Genomic DNA, 18,426 nt, shown 5'->3' with positions numbered 1-18,426 from the left:
TCGCGGTCTAAATGAATGACCGATAAAATCACATGTGTAGATTATAAAAAAAATTCTATACATGTTATAGTCATTTAAAATACTTTTAATTTTGCCTTTAAAATCAATGGCTAAGAAAAAAAGATCAACATGTTGGCATAAATTGATTACAAACACTGTCGATGATAATGAAAAAAAAAGCATAACCAATGAAATGCATTTCTTGAAAACAAAGCGCAATAGCCTTGGGTTCCTTTGGTGACCCTCACCTATGACGTGACACTGAAAACAATCACATGACGTTGAACAATCTCCAAATGTGATTACACATAATAAATAGTTCGTTTCAATTAACAAAATTCAGTATATCGCATTTGTGAACAAGACGCATATTATTGAATCTCATATATTTTGTTATTTTCATATTAAATACCAATTAGAAGCTTAGTGACATTTTTTCTGGGCGATTTATTCAAACGGAAGTATTTTAATTGGAATTCCTACGATTAACAGGTTCCCGGAGAAATCTGCTATCGTTCGGGTGTGGTGAATAAACTCATTTTTTTGTGAAGGAAAGACATAATTCGTCAAGATGGTTGAAGGTGGAATGAAATGTATTCGTGTATTGTTATTTGCATTTAATGTGTTATTTACAGTAAGTATACAATTAATGGATTTGTTCATCATCTTTTTAAAACGAAAGTAGTTCTCACGATAATTCATAAATTTAAATATTTTGGTCACACACTATTGAGAGTACAGAATATTGAGCTATTTAAAACTCTTTTCACCCAATAATGTGTTCAAATCGTGAATTTGTGAGAAAACTGACACGTCTGCAGTTCGTTGTTATAAAATTTAATGAATTCCCCATTCGTGGAAGGGAGATAACACAAAAAGGTGCACTTGATACTATTCGGTCTATATATTGTGTTAAGATTTTATTAAAACAAATTATACTAATGAAATATGTAGGGTTCTCATGACGATTTGACATTAAACACTGTTTAAACTACTCCGAAGTACAGACTTTTCTGTGTAGTTTGAAAAGTTTTAATTGTATGAAATGTTCCAGAACAATATATATATATATATTTTATGGATTTTGATGTTCTTTTTGTTCGTATTTTAATGGGATGTTTTTCTTTCCTACAGCAAATTTAAAATAAAAAAACACCTGAATCTCATTTGTTTATGTCCACTCAGTCACACCTGTTATTGTTGTGTATCTACACTGTCCATGTCAGTCAACACAATACAATTATTTGTCAAGTATAGAGAGGGGGCATCTCAAAATTTAACCCAACTTAGTATATTTTCACACCTTCTGCAGGAATTAGTAAAAATGCCTAACAAAATCTAGTAACCCTGAATCATGTTAATTAACATTATTCTGTTTGTATAATTTAGTTTTATCATATTTTCCGCCATAATATCTACAAATTAGGTTATACATTTGTTATTTCTAAAAAAAAAATAAAAGACTGCCAAATTTTTTGATACACCAGCTAAAGTTTGCTTTCTGTCTGTGGTCTGACATGTCTGACAGATTTTTCTCATTTATGGATAAGCACTGTTAAAGTCCAACAGAAAAATTAAATCTTGAGACACAGTCTGTGTTGCTACTCGTGTAATATCCCACTTGAAGAACAAAACTTTTTGACAATTAATGTAGAAATTCTGTCACTAAAATGACTGCTGCAAGCAATTTAAAACTAAAAAAATAATGCCAAGCAACTTGAAACTTATTAAAGAATGATAAAAGAGCAATTTTAAAACAGTTTTAGAATTAAAGGGATAATTGGACAATGTTGAGCATCATCAATAATTGTCTTTAAAAATAAACAATGCATCTTACATTAATGAATCTGTTTGAATTCTTGATAATGGCCTTGGAAGGATAAAGCAGATACATACATGACATATGTAGGGCAGTGTTCTCCCCAGGCCCTTAAAGGACCACGGGCCCGCGATGTATAATTTTCTACCGCGGTGGTATCGTTCTTGCCGCGATGTATAATTTTTCTCCGTGGTGCTAAAAGTTTTCGGTAAAAAAATCGTATTGAAATCGGTAAAGTTTCAGATCACTTCAACTTTACATCATAATTGACCAGTACTAACCAGTTTAATCCAGTATTGACAAGTAGATTGTTTACACCACGTGATCGATTTACCTGTTGGGGTCAACCTTGATGATTGGATTTAATCGATGTACATGATCCTTTTGTGTTTTAATCAAGAGATCATAATTTTAATAACAGACTTGTGAGGGACAAGCAGACATTTGTTAATGACCCCTATTACGCCAGTCTCAAGTCAAAATAATTTGCCTTTTAGGAATTAATTGTGGAGTTATTTCCCCTGATTTTGCTAATTACAAATAAATGATCCTTACATATAATTTCTCATTGCAAATAAAAATAAAGTACAAATTGAATGCAAAATTATATTAGAATGTTACATTAAGGATAAAAACACTCTTAGAACATACCAACAGAAATGTTTTGCAAATTATTTTTGAGAATCATACCATTATTGATGCACAGACATATTATTATAGATAGGTATATTTTATTGAGTGATGATCATTGAGTACAGCTGGTCTACTAAGCCTACTATACTGTCACAATTCTAATACATTCCCAGTCACAAATATATTTAGGGATGAACCTTGAAAATATTTTAACTCTTTTAAAGTACCCTCCACATTTGTAAGTATTGATCATAAAAAACAATTATGTTAATGTCTAAAACTATGGCAAATAGTTTTTAATTTACTGAAGGTTCTGTATCAAAATCTTGTTCTAAGTTCATTGTTATGGTGAAATATAACATGGGGAATGTGTAGTGTAACTGCAAGTATTGGGACAAAATGGCTTGATCAAAATGTAAGAAGTGATTTTAGCTTAAAGACTAATTGTGCTTTCTTTTATTTATTCTTCAAAGATATTAAAGTATACAAACTGTTTATTGATTTACTTTTTCTACCAATAATTTTCTGACCCAAAGTCCTACAACACAGTACCACAGTAAACAAAACAACGGCAAACAGGTAATGACAAAAAGTAACAAGAAAAAAATAAGCGAAGCAACGCGACACAAAATACTGTAAAATTCATTTCGTCACGCATTACCCTGGTGCTATCCAAAAATCCTGGGGAGAACACTGTAGGGTAGGGTATGAGGAAACCCAACAATTATTTTGCATGGCCTTATGCATTAACAGGTTATTTTTCTGAAAGAGCAATTAATATTTTGCAGTTTGATGTTAAACAGTCTTCATTCATTCAATCAGAGCATTAAAACATTAAAAGATCCTGTCTTCTTTGATCTTTGCATATTTTAACTCTTCTAACTTATTTGTCTGTGAGAGTCGGTGTTCTCCCCAGTTTCATGATTACATTAGAATGCAAATCTATCTGAATTACATTTTAATATGCTAATAAATTCTACATGTATTAATTATGTTATAAACTTATAAATGTGATGCTACATTGTACGTTTACCAATCCTTGAAAAAAGATGCCATTTCAAAATTCCCTAATTACCAGGATGTTAAATGAAATTTGTGGGGTAAATGCTGAGATTTTAGAATGTTCATGATTCATGGTTGTATAAAGATAGCTTGAAATGTACATTTGTAATAATCCAGGTAATTAGATCATGCTTACCACATGTACATAAACATGATAAACAATAACAATGAATGAATAGAATTTGTAAATAATTGAGGGTCAAGAACTAATGCATTCCAAGTTTTTTGATGTGGAAAAAAAAAAACTCTTCTTGGAAACATGAATAATTATCATTATTCCATATTGATAAAATATTAGTAGGTTTTTCTTTATGAATGGGATTTTGAATAAATAAGCATATTCACCTGTGGAAAAAGGATATTCACCCCTCAAAACGTCACGTGCTTAAAATTACGTGTTTAATTTTGGTAAAAAACGTTTGATGTACAATTGGTTTTTGTAAAAATTTTCCATTACATTCATTGCTGGAATATGGAATAAAACATTTTGAAAAACTCCTACCCTTGGCCTCAATGAATATCAGTTTTTCAAAAGTCAATAAAACCACACATTTACCTCATCAAAAGACAGTAATAGTATAATATTTGTTTTCCATTGAGAAAAAAAAATGTCTGTAGTGTCATGCAATTTTATGACAATCTGTTGTTTTTATTGTTGTTTTTTCTGAATTTTTTTTTTTGTATACAGGGAAATTTCTGATTTAGTTTAGGTCAGTAATATGAGGGCTAATTATGATAAACATAAAGATGTAGTTCAGACTTGGACAGACCAGAAATATTTTTTGTTGCAGTTTGATATTGAACAATACTTAGAAGAGAATAAAATCTTTCAAGAAGAGAATAAAATCTTTCAACATTCAACAACCAATACTGTTGACTATATGCATAAGCATGTACCTGATTTACTATGCACACTTTTCTAAGAAATCATAGACACAAGTCTCCATTTATTTAATAATACATTTGCCAAGGTAAAAAGGGGTGCAATAAGGGAACCGTAACCTGTATTGGTTGTTTAGATTTAAATCTATTTTTTTGTTTAGCAAATAAAATACCTTGTCTGTTATTTATTTTAAATATTATCATTTATAATACCTTTTGTCAACTGACATTTTAGATCATGTGAAATTTTTAGAGATTTTGAAATAGGTGAAAATATAGCACAGCTAATTATTGTTCTTAGTTATTGACACTTTATAAAACATTTTTTGTTGATTTGAATATAAACATCTAATCTTAAGATTAAAACAAATACGAAAAAAAGATATTGATGTATAGATTTTTAGATGCTTTAGGATTTGTTACACATGTTTAATGCTGCTTGCAGGCATACATTTTATTCAAAATGTATAGGGCTTAAAAAGAAGCTTTAGATTCAATAAAATTAAGAATGGAAACGGGGAATGTGTCAAAGAAACCAACCCGACCATAGAACAGACAACAGCAGAATGGCACCAACAGGTCTTCAATGCAGCGAGAAATTCCTGATTTGAAACTTCAGGAATACAAATTTAAACATGCTGCAATTATCTAGATTTGTTATCACATAACTATACTAATAAATGACAGATTTGTTTTTATTGGTACATCATAACATGTAACCCAAGGTTATTTATACTTATAACAGCCAGGTACAAATCATAAAATGTACATGGTATTTCTGACCATTAATTTATTAATGTGAAATGTTGCCGAACCAGGTGCTTGACATGGCATATGTACATGTATTACATGAAAAGCTATAAAATATAGGAGGTGTTGTAGGAAGCATAAATAGCTTTGATTTACTGCAATGTATTGAATTGGGTCTTCTTATATATAATTATATCTCAAGATTTGTCTCCCTTTTTTGTTGATCTTCTTTTTTTACCTGCATGTCCATTTTTCATTTGTTTTGAAGATAATGCATACATTTACATAAAGTAGCTTCTTTCAGTGTTCTCCCCAGGATTTTTCGATAGCACCAGGGTAATGCGTGACCAAATGAATTTTACAATATTTTGTGTCATGTTGTGTCGCTTATTTTTTTCTTGTTAGTTTTTGTCATTACCTTTTTGTCTTTGTTTTGTTTACTGTGGTACTGTGTTATATGGACTTTGGGTCAGTAAATTATTGGTAGAAAAAGTAAATCAATATACAGTTTGTATACTTTAATATTATTAATTCGTATATTTTAACAAATTTGATTCGTTTAGGGATAGTCACATGTTAAACTATATTTTCGAAGGTAGAGTGAAAACGGCGGATAGCAAAATGCAGATTGACCGGCAAAAAAGCATATTGCACGGTTATTTTTAGAATATCTAAAAACCGATATACTTTGTGACGTCATGTAATGAATTTCAGGATATTGTTTTAAAAACGTTTTGAAACAAATGATATCTGTGATCGATTATTTGACGAAAAAATCTTCAAATACATAAGATGTAAAAAAAAAAAGTAAATTAAATAACAACTAATATGTTGTTATTGTCAAGGAGACAATGTAATATCTATAAAATTCCAACAAACCTATTTGACGATTTGATACAAATATGGTCGGAAATTAATAATATAACAAATATAGCCTTTGTATGAGGTCAATACAGGATATATCGACCCAAAGAAGTATATCGACCTCGGACTTCGTCCTCAGTCAATATACTTCTTTCAGGTCAATATATCCTTGTATCGACCTCATACAAAGGCTATATTTGTATAATATCTTTGAAGAATAAATAAAAAGTACTTACATAAACTTATTTATACACTAGTTCATATCTAGCGTGAGTCCTGTATGGGATTATATTACATTCCAGATGATATCTGGCAGTAGGCTTTTCAGCCCTCGCACAGTCAAATAGTTTTAGTTTTGAAAAAACTACGTATTTAATATAACATGTCTGTGCATCAATAAAAGTATGATTCTCAAAAATAATTTGCAATACATTTTTGTTGGTATGTTCTAAGAAAGTTTTTATCCTTAATGTAACATTCTAATATAATTTTGCATTCAATTTGTACTTTATTTTTATTTTCAATGAGAAATTATATTTGAGGAGCATTTATTTGTAATAAGCAAAATCAGGGGAAGTAACTCAACAATTACTTTCCAAAAGGCAAATTATTTTGACTAAAGACTGGCGTAATAGAGTTCATTAACAAATGTCTGCTTGTACCTCACAAGTCTGTTATTAAAATTACGATCTCTTAATTAATTTAAACACAAAAGAATCATGTACATCGATTAAATCCAATCATTAAGGTTAACCTCAAAAGGTAAATCGATCACGTGGTGAAAACAATCTACTTGTCAGAACTAAATTAAACTGGTTAGAACTGGTCAATTTTCATCTAAAATTTTAAACCTCACGGAAAGTTGAACAAGTCAAGTCGTTTGAAACTTTACCGATTTACAATTTTTTTACCGAAAACTTTAGCACCACGGAGAAAAATTATACATCGCGGCAAGAACGATACCACCGCGGTAGAAAATTATACATCGCGGGCCCGTGGTCCTTTAAGGGCCTGGGGAGAACACTGCTTCTTTCCTAGATTAAAAAAGAAAGAAGATGCATACATCATAGCGTAACATGCCAAATAAAATTTATAAGTCTGCAAAATATTCTTTTCACATTTTCTTGTTGAGTAATGTAATAAGCTTCAATGTAATAAACTGGATTTATATGGCCTTGTGGTACCATGCTGGCCTTGAGATCAGGATTGTTGTTTTAATGGAACCCTGACTGGTTAAGCCATTGGAATTTAAAGATTAGTATTTGCTGTTTCTCTGCTAAGCATGGAGCATAAATTATAAGAGTAAGAGCAAAAACTGGTCAGCTCAGAATTAGATTATGATGTAAGTATAGGGTGTCATGTCTTGTTGTGAACAAATTTGTTTAAAATCCAGCTTAGCATATTGGTCTAGTACACAGCCGGGTAAATGTAGTTCGGTGTGAGCCAAGGCTCTGTGTTGAAGACCATACTTTGACATATAATGGTTTACTAAAATTACAAAAGGTGACTTGAATGGATGGAGAGTTGTCTCATTGTCACTCATACTACATCTTCATTTATCTATACTGTGGATTCATTTATTTTCGTGGATATCAATTTTAGTGGATTGAGGAAAACTTGCATTGGAAATTTTATTTCTTGGTTTTGGCAAAATCTTTAGAAAATTTGTAGCTTGTTGAACATTTGAATTTGTGGTTCCCCTGTATCCACGAAATCCATGAAAATTGGTTTCCAACGAAAAATAATGAATCCACAGTATACTGTAAATTCAGAAATTATTGCGTGCATTTATTATTGCGATTTTGTCATTTTACACTTGAATGCGATTTTAATTTTTACGATTTTGAGAAAAGTCATGCTTAATTCTGTTGAAATATTACAAAATGCGAGTTTTAATTATTGCGTTTACAACTCAGTCGCATTATTCGCAATAATAAAAACCTCGCAATAATTTCTGAATTTACAGTATTACATTTAATTAAAATATGTTCTGGTCAGCCATCCATTATCATCATCAATGTAATATAGTATTATCCTTATTTCTTTTTCAGTTAATTGGTATTGGTTTGATAGCAGGAGGAGCCTATGTACAGATCAACCTTAAAGGATATTCAGAAATAATAGGCGGGCAATTTAGTGCGGCAGCGGTGTTTTTAATAATACTTGGAGTATTCATATTTATGATCGCAGCTTTCGGATGCTGTGGAGCATACAAAGAAAACTATTGTTGTATTATGACTGTAAGTGGAAAAAAATTTGCACCCAATGATGACAATTTATTTACATGCTTGCAAACAGAACTTTCTAAAAAAGGAATCCATTTACAGCCTTTTGCATTGAGTGTGTAGGCATGGTAGGTAAAGGTAATATCTTTGGTTAGCTTGCTTGCTAGCTGAACCCTGAAGTCATTATCAGGTTAGGTAATTATAAACTACCCTCTTAAGAGTAGACTAGTCCAACAGATAACCAATCTATCTGTCTGAAGGACTAGGCTACTTCTAAAGGATAGTACAATGTATACCTTACCTAATGATGAATTCACGGTTCAGCTAGAAAGCAACCTAACCAAAGATCTTACCTTTACCTACACACTCAATGCAATCGGGTGTGGCATGTTTAATTCATTTAGTGTTGATAATGGGTGCTAAATATCAAATTATCTTAATCAATAATTTTCTGATAATAGCATTTTTCATCATGTTCATAAATAATGCCATTGGCACATTCTACATTTATCTTATTTATTTATGCAAATGATTTTTAGGAGTACACAGGCAAAATTTGCTCACATGAATTTCACATGAATCTCACATTAAATTCACATGAAAAATTTCACGCGAGATTCACCTCAATCAAGCTTATACATATAACTCGCGTGAAAATGTTCTTGTGAATTTCACATGAATCTGATGTGAAATTTTTTACATGAATTTCACATGAAATTTACAACAAAAAATGATATTTTTCATGATTTTAATTAAATTTGGAAATTTATATGTTATTTGAAATACTCTATTTTAAAAATTTTACGTGATTTTCATGTGAAATTCACACGAGTTTCACATGTCAGAGATTCACATGAAACTCACAAAAACTGATTTCACGTGAGTTTCACGTATAAGCTCGTTTGAGGTGAAATTCATGTGAATTTCACTCGAGATTCACATGAATTTAAATTCACATGAAATTGATGTGAGTGAAATTTGCCTGTGTATCCTTAGTTTAACATGGACATGCCATACTTATAAAAATGGTGGAAAGAAGTCTGTTTAATGGGATTAAAAGAACTCTGCTTAATGTTTCTTTAGTTAATTCATATTACTAATTACCTGTACATTTTGTACATGTTCTTTTATATAATGGATAGACTAATCATGTTCATTGATTTCAAATTGAATTTTTTTGTGGAAGATGAATTTCACTTTCTTTTACAGTTTGCTGGTATTCTCGTAATCATCTTCATCTGTGAAATGGCTGCTGGTATTGCCGGATTCATTTATAAAGACAAAGTAAGTTCACAGTAAAAAATATGAAAATAATGAAAAAAAACTAAACTGGTTTCCCATTCCGTTCTGTTATCTGTTTGCTGTCTACAGATATAAGACAGGGGTTACAGAATAATGCATGAACATAATGGAAAAAAAAACAACTGTAAACTGGTTTCCCTTACCTTTATTTGTTTTCTCCCTTTAGATACAAGGCAGAGGATTACATCAGTTATGTAATCCTGTACATGTATGAGAGTCTTGATGGTGTTTACAGAATAGAAAATAATGGGCAAACAGTAGAAAAAAAAGGGCTAAAGTAAAAAAGAATGCAGAAAAAATAAAGAATAGAGAAGATGGGGTGCTTAAATATAGAGAAAAATGGACAAACAGTAGAGAATAAAGGGCTAAAGTAATAAAGAAGAGAGAATAATGGGGTTATAAAAATAAAAAGAATAGAGCAGACTGGACCAAAAAATTAAAGAATACAGAAATAAAAATTTATCAGCTTGAGGAACATTATTTCACCACACCTAACCTTTTCCATATGTTTAATGTGGATCCATTATCATGATTATTAATGGTGGGGAAACCAGTTTTCAAAGATTTCGTTGGTATAGGCAAAATCATTAATAAAATGTTCGTAGAAAACACACAAATTTGTTTAATTGGTATAATGTACATGTATGCAAATGTACGAAATAGCCAATAGTGCTGAAAGTGTTTTAGAAAAAACAACATTTTTTTCCTCAGAAAATTTCAATTTTTGAGAAAATATCCCAATTCGGAGATTTATCAATCCATGTCTTATCACTTGGGTGCATGCTGAGTCGGCCTACTGCCAGAGAAATTTAAAAACTCTTGTGTTTTAAACAGTGTTTCACTTGCCCACTTGTACTGCGATTTTGCGGGCATATTTTAATCTACATAAGAATTATTTTATGTTATTTCCAGGTTGATGGACAGATTTCCGATTTGATGAAAGAGTCAATCAAAGATGGCAAAGCATTAGAAGATTGGGACAAAGTTCAAAAAGAGGTATAACTACATTTAGTTTGAATTTTCTGCCCATAATTTCATAGCCGTGTGTATTTGGCCACTTTTAAAAAATGCCTTGTTTACTGTTGCCTATCTATGCCTTGTAGGGTTGGGTAGGCAGGTAGGGAGGGATTTTATTCTTTAGGGCAAAAAAACATTAAGTTACATGTTTTAAACGAGAACGAGAAAGTTGAAGCAGGAAAAAATCTAAAAAAAAAAAAATTGAAACCGATTTGTGTCATAATTTTTAGTTTGGGCAGGCAGCATCAAACAATTTTGAATTTTACTTTTGGCATTGTCTTCACTATATGGCACTTACTGAAAATTCAAAATATTTTTATTGCAAAACACGCGACAGAATACCTCTCATCATCATTATGGTTCATTGACTTAAAAACTTTGCACAGTTTACAAGTTAAAAGATTGTGTTTAAGTTAGTTCAAATAGAACCTCTTATTATTTGACCCTGCAATTTCAGTCAGGATTGTAAGTTTTACATGTTTAGATATTGCAATTTCATGTTAAACATTTTCATTTTGATATCAAAATTACAAAAGCACTCATATATCTGTGTGAATGGTCTGTTGTTTGTTACTGTGGTGTGTACCATCTTAATAGATGAATTAGATTTGGGCATTGGTATTAAAATTATTTTGCTTTAATTTTTTAGTTCTTAGATATCACAAAATTGGAACTCTGGAAATAGGTTTTCTATGAATGAGACTTCCAAAGCATCATTAAATTTAAGATACAGTATGCGTCTTATCTACATTAAATGTAAGATACAGTATATCGTCCTGAATATGCATAAAATATTTGCCACTGGACGTTAAGCAACCAACAATCAATCAGTATGCATCAACATTTAATTTAAGATACATTACCTACATTGACTTTAAGATACATTATGCATTAGCATTAAATTTAAGTTAGTTTCTTCATGTCTCATTATAATGTGTAACGTTTCATTTAATGTTTTCAGTTCCACTGTTGTGGAGTTAACAATGCCACTGACTGGAATACAAATGGTACTTCACAGAACAAATGGCCAACGTCATGTTGTAGTGATGGTGGTGTAGGACCTACCTGTGTCCCATATTCTGTGGTAAGTAAGCTCCACTTTATTAGAAAACACAGGATAAGGGGTATCCATCCAGGACACAAAATCAGGTCATGCACAGCAACAAAAAAAACACACAAAAAGCAAAGGAACAGCTGTTTATTGCTGTTCTTCATCTCAAAGTCACAGTGAGGTTCAACACGAAGCAAAAAAACTCTCGCCTCCCTGCAAGTTTAAGACGACCACTAGCATTGGCTTGAGCGGAATTCTTTGCAAAAATAATTTGGAAAGATTTTGTTAGATGTAACCCCACCTAATCTTAGGCTACTTTATGGTAAAAAATTCATTTCTAGTGATTTGTCTTCTCTGAGGAAGATATAATATAAACCGTATAACTTTATTCTTGGATAAGCCTTCGTACCAACAAGCACATGCATGATCAAGATGGCATTGTATTAATTGCAGTACACAATGTTTTTCTAGATTGTTGAGACAAACATTCTTTATATCTATATAAAAATCAAGTCGCAAATTACAGCCTTCTTTATAATATTATAAAAGAATGATGGCTGTTAATTTGTTCTTGTTCTAAACAGGGGGCATTATATATTTGCCACTATAAGCATAAGCACCAGTCAACCCCTTATTACATGACCCTTACTACTTGTATTTATTGTTAATATGTTCTTGTCCTGAACATTCATGAAATATTTGCCACTGGACATTAAGAAAAGAAAATTAATCAATTGAGAGAATATTCACCTACTGTGGACTCATTATCATTCATTGGATACCATTTTTTTGTGGATTTCATGGGTACAGGTGAACCAAGAAAAAAAATGTTCAACGAATTATAAAATTCTATAGGCTTGAAAGCAGACTTCGGTGAAGCCACGAAATTGAAAAGCCAAAAAACATGTAAGTTTTCCTAAATCCACGAAAAATTGGAACCCATGACAATAAATAAATCCACAGTATGTTGAAAGTAAAGTTTTCTTTTCTAGGGATGCTACACAGAGTTGAAGGAATTTGTTAAAGACAAGATCGTTGTGATTGGAGGTATTGGTGTTGGATTTGCTGTCATCCAGGTAAATATTATACAATTATAGCCTTTAAGTAGGGTCGATACTATAAGTTATATGGTTCGCTACTGACCCCCTACAGATCCATAGAGGGTTAGTAAAATCCATAGAGGGTGAGGCCGGAGGCCGAATCCCCTATGGATTTGATTTACCCTATATATGGTCAGTAGGGGGTCAGTAGTTAACCGTATAACAAATTTATTGCATGCTGGACTTTTTCTGCTGCGTTTTGTTGAAAAATAAACAATGACACACAACAACATTAATAGATGACGTCACCATTAACAGTAGATGTAACGTCATGAACCCCCTATGAAATTTACTAACCCCCTACGGATCCATAGGAGGTCACCACGTGACTGCTTTAAACCAATCAAAACATGATATTTTACCCGCGGTGCAATAAAAGGTTATATCCACCTAAGACTGTTTAAGAGAAGGGGTTATATTGACCTAAGAGAAGGATGTGATATTCATGAGACATGAGACCGTTTAAATTTATATACAGGGCGGAAAAGGACTATCATGACTATCAAATACAATAAAACAATTTGAAGGACTTGCTATGGTAGTGGATTAAGTCAATTATGAATGATCACTAAGGGATGTTTAAAGACCTTGACTACCCATGAGGTTCTGTCAAGGTTGGACATATTTTAAATTATATTTTTTAGCTAATTTTCTGATCTAGAAAAAATAATGAAATTATCACCTTGCACATAAAAGGTCTTTAATACAGTCAGGGGTACTACTTGTACAAGTGTATTTTATTTACTTGAAGAAGTAAGAAAAATATACACATATAAGTAAATAAATAATGTTTGAATTATCTCCCCTTAATTTTCTAAAAAAATTACTTGTATAAGTAAATTTTTCTTACAATCCCACAAAAATCCTCAAGTTTTGAGATGTAAAATCATGCCTTTAATGATTTTTCCCAGGTTTGCTCAATTTTTTTCATTAAAGTTCAATGTTTCATCTCATTAATTCATCTAAGAAACTGATTGAGCAAAGATCTTGTATATTTGCACAAGGCCTTCAAAAATTGCTCCTTTGGGGCTTGTAAATGAGCAGTGTTATGAAGATAACAGACAAATGGGATTTTCATTGTCCATGAAATTATACTTAAATGATTAGTAAAGACATCTGTAAAGGGTACACAATTTAAAATTCTATTAGAGCAAAGAAATCTTAAGAATTCAAGAAAAGAAGAAAGGATGATTTTTTTTACTTCTACAAGTAAAAAATTCTGAATGCCTAAGGGACATAACTAAGCCAATTTTTTTTTTACCTATACAAGTAAATAAAATTCACTTGTATAAGTATCCTACAAATTTACTTATATGTGTATATTTTTTTTTACTTCTTCAAGTAAAAAAATACACTTGTACAAGTAGTACACCTGACTGTAATATGGAGATTGGGTATGAGTGCCAATAAGACATCTTACAACCAGAGTCAAAGTAAAGAGGATTGAAGCAATTATTGGTCATTGTACTGCCTTCAACAATGAGCGAAACTTGTACCTTATAGTTAACAATAAAAGGCCCAGACATGACCAAATGTGAAACAATTCAATAGATATCAATGGCCTGATTTATGATGAAACAAGCAAAAAAGTTAAATGACAAATAGAAACAACCACTAAATTACTGGCTTTGGACTTGGGACAGGCTTAAATAAATTGTGAAGGGTTAAACCTTTTTTTTTTTGGTATGATGTGTGAATTTTGGAATTACTTTGTCTGTTTTATACTAGACAGACTGCATCGAGTCAACTTTGACATACTATTTTGACTCGTCATGATTTAAAACATTCAATTGCTCAGTACTACTGCATTATTAGGAGAGAAGTATTTTTATACCAATTTAAAATGAAAGCATAGACCAAGCTGGGAATGAACCTTTTATTATAAGATTCTATTCTAGCCAACATCCACAAGAACACAGAAACTTTTCCAAAAAATATGATATCATTAAACTACTCAACGCACAGATAGATAGTCTGTCATCTGAAGTAATATGGGCAAAGGGAGATAATCCATATTTTATTTTTTTCTAGATCATTGGAATCCTGTTTGCCTGCTGTCTGGGACGTGCAGTAAAGAAAGAATATGAAGTCGTGTAAAGTGATAGATAAACAAAGAATTTTCCCTACTATGTTTGTGACACAGAGCACATGGAAAAAAGGGGGAGGGACGATTGTTTTCTGGGTGTTATGTCAGAACTTTTGTTAATAAACGTAGAAAAGAAAATATTCTATTTATTTGGTATGATGGTAGCTTAAACAGTCAAATTATCTTCTGGATTTCTGTAAATTTATAAAAAAGTAGATTCAATTTGGGACTTATTTTTCAGATTTTGATCAAAAGGACTGGTGTAGATTAAAATATGTACAATTAATTCATTCTGAAATCTAACTGTTTGATCTATTTGTCAAATAAGAATCTAATGATATCTGGGTAATTTTTCACAAGCATTCACCAAAACATTGTGATTGGTTAAAAATGTCTTAAACAATGGAAAATCAACCAATGGAGGGACATTATTTTCATTTTGAAATTTGAAAAAAATAAAATTACCCATAGTTCTTTCGATTCTGAATGGGCTCATTCTATATTAATACCATTAGTTCTTCCATTGACCTATAAATACACAGTGAGCATCCTGGCTGAAGACATTGAAAAAAAAATGTAAACTTTATAGGGAAATTCTTAATTATTATTTTGGTTAATTAAGAAAGTATTGTAGAAAATACCAGTAGTTATTTATTTTCAAGATTCCTGGTGAATTTGAAACCATTTTGATATAGATCTTGCACCAACTAATATGGATTTGAACCAAGGATACGGTTAAGTTTATGATAATTTATTTTTCAAGATATAGGGAAAATCTTTTTATAACTTTTTCTGATCAACGTTATATTTGTAAACATTTTTTGTTATTTGTAAAAAGAAAAGTAGAAATATTTGTTTACTTTTACTGTATACTAAAAATAACCTGTAAAATATTTTCTATTGTAAGATGTTGTTCAGTATTTTTTCTATTAATCAAAATCTTGAACTTTCTCAATCAAAGACACTCAGTGATGATGTTGTATGCAGGCTTTTATGCTTAATAAAAAGTATTGGATAATGAAAAGATCTCGGTGATTACTTAATTTAAGTTCTGAAAGAAAAATATTTTAAAAATATTGACTCGGAGTATATATAAACAGTACTCCTTGGAAACGACATGTACATCGGCAATATATTGTGTATTTTGTTTCTTAGCTGTTGCTAAATACAAGAAGGAAAAGCTTTTGAAAGTTCAAGAATTTTTTTAGATATATAAATATTTTTGTACTCGCCGGACCAAATCTATATTGTGTATTTCTAAGTAAGCTGCCGTTTTGAATGCAGTTCTGTCAATTTTTTTTTCTTTAGTATTTTTGTGTCATTGTTGAATGTGTAAATTTTGAATGATTTGCCTTGATAACAAATGCTAGAATATTGAGATGTACAGTCTTACAGAGTGTCTATAAATACCATTGAAAATTCATTATGTGATGAAACCAACATATGCAGCTGCATTTTTTGCCTTTAGTTTTCAAAGAAAGGGTATACAAGTAATTTCTTGACAGATATTATAAGGAGATTTATTTATCTAAGCATAAATCAGTTAATACATTAAAATTTTAATCATTCTTTGACATAACTAGACAAGGCAGTGCCTGGTTGCTGCTCACTGTTACACATGTACATCTCATTAATTCTAAATTTGCTATCCAATATTTTTGACATGTTGTCTGTTGTCATGGAAATATTTTTGTTTGTTTATTACTTTTTATCACTTTCATTAATCAGGTATCATTTCTGTTTTGTAAAAGTTTGAAATCAAACACAGGTGAAGGATTGTGTTTCATCAAAATTCTAAAAAAAAAAAAAAAGGTCATGACCTCAGTATGTTGTTTAAAAATAGATATTATGCATTTGCACGCAGGTTTGATTTTTCCACAATTACATGGTTATAAATTATGTCCAATGTATAAGTACTGTTAAATGGCCAGGTGGGACTTGTTTCCAGTAAATTGCTTCGTTAAACATTGCTTGTGGAGCTTATTATTTTTGACAACTGCATTGAATTGATTAAAGAATATAATTACAATTTATTTTTAAAGTCAAAATTTAGTCCATAGGTAAGAAATCTCTCCTCACCCAACTGAAAACTTACTATAAATCAACATTTTTTTTCTCTCTAATTTCAAAAATGGGAATATTTTTTATCTTGAACAGAATCTGACACAATACAAAGATTTTTAAAAAAATCAACTTTTCGATGCAAATCTATATTTATACAAGAAAATAGCATAAATTTGAAGCCACTAGAAACATGCACAAAATACACGCAACTGACCCTTTCCATTCTAGGGTTCATAAACTAGAAACACCATTTTTCATTTGATTTTCTCATTACTTCTCTAAATTGACTGCTTCGGGTATTTTCATCTTTATAGTTTTAAATTGAAAAGGTGGGGAATTTTTCATTTACTGGATAACATTTGTATTTGCTTGGCTCATTTATTGTTAGTAGCAAAAAAAATATTAGAAAACTGCTATACTGGTGCAAGTGGTTTATTCATCTTAATAATGTTAATCTGTAGAATAAAAAAATATCCTTGAAATATTTCTTTTTATGATTGTGCCCATTTTTAACCAGATTTTCGGAGGAAAAAAATCTTATTTATTTGGGAATGTACAGCAGGCTGGCTCGGGCGACTGGTAAACAGTGTCCTTTCATTAACATGAAAATGGTTTAAAAAAAATTTGTGTTGTTTCCTGTGACTAAATGAAGATTTTAGCTTTTCTTGTTATTGAGTTATAGCCCTTTCCTAATCATTCAATTTTTGAAGAATTCTTTACAATTCAAAGTATGCCTATTTTGGTGGATTTTGTATCACATATTCTGATTTATATATTTGTAGGTATTATATAAAAATAATGTGATGTGGTATTGCCAATGAGACCGCTATCCAACAAGCTTCAGATGAGGTGGATGTATGCAATTATAGGCAACTTCAGCCTTCAACAATGAGCAAAATCCTAACTGTATAGATAGCTAAATGGACACTTAAATTTGTATGTTCAAATAAGTATTTAATGATAAAAGCTAGTATGCAGACGTTGAGAAAACCAAAAATTCAAGTATCTAGGAATATGTGTACCCATATTAAAATGCCCCAAAATAATGTAAATTTACATTGATGAGGATACTTTTGTGATAGTTCATAGTAAAATAGCTTTGTTGATTAGAAAGAACTATTTGAAATCAATCATAGTAAAAGAGTGTCTTAATCAAAACTGGAAAGACTAGCTTCAAATTTGATTCATACTTTAATATTTGATCTTATCACATTCAAAAGCATTGATCTACCATAAAAGGGGATCTTCCACTGTCATATGTACAGAGATGACTAACCAGTCAACACTTAGGCCGTGTTCACATTGACCTAAATTCGGTGTTGTGTTAGTGTAACTCACACGTAAACTAAACACAATTGCGTTCCCATTGATAAAACTCAATGTTTACATGTAGTTTAAATCATGTTTTATCTACACACAGTCGATAGTCAATGTAGGCCTTGTGTAGGTTAAGTGTACACAAAACTAGGCATTTAGGACATTAGTTTTACCGTGTATATATTTAAGGAGGAAACTATTTTTTAGTAAAATTGATATTGTTGATAATTATAAGTATTATAGTTCAATACAGA

At 31.0% G+C, this 18,426-nt stretch overlaps 1 protein-coding gene across 1 annotated transcript; it reads left to right on the top strand.

The window, feature by feature from the left end:
* Positions 1–313: 313 nt before the first annotated feature.
* On the top strand, positions 314–17,337 carry LOC143058941 (CD63 antigen-like). Its single transcript, XM_076232421.1, has 7 exons — positions 314–634; positions 8,062–8,250; positions 9,445–9,519; positions 10,450–10,533; positions 11,516–11,638; positions 12,598–12,681; positions 14,737–17,337. Exons 1-7 carry the CDS (start codon positions 572–574, stop codon positions 14,800–14,802), a joined length of 684 nt encoding a protein of 227 aa, XP_076088536.1. The 5' UTR covers positions 314–571; the 3' UTR covers positions 14,803–17,337.
* The last annotated feature ends 1,089 nt before the right edge of the window (positions 17,338–18,426 follow it).

This window comes from Mytilus galloprovincialis, chromosome 14, assembly GCF_965363235.1.
Source record: "Mytilus galloprovincialis chromosome 14, xbMytGall1.hap1.1, whole genome shotgun sequence".
Taxonomy (NCBI): Eukaryota; Metazoa; Mollusca; class Bivalvia; order Mytilida; family Mytilidae; genus Mytilus; species Mytilus galloprovincialis.
This window is presented reverse-complemented; position numbering and strand designations above follow the sequence as displayed.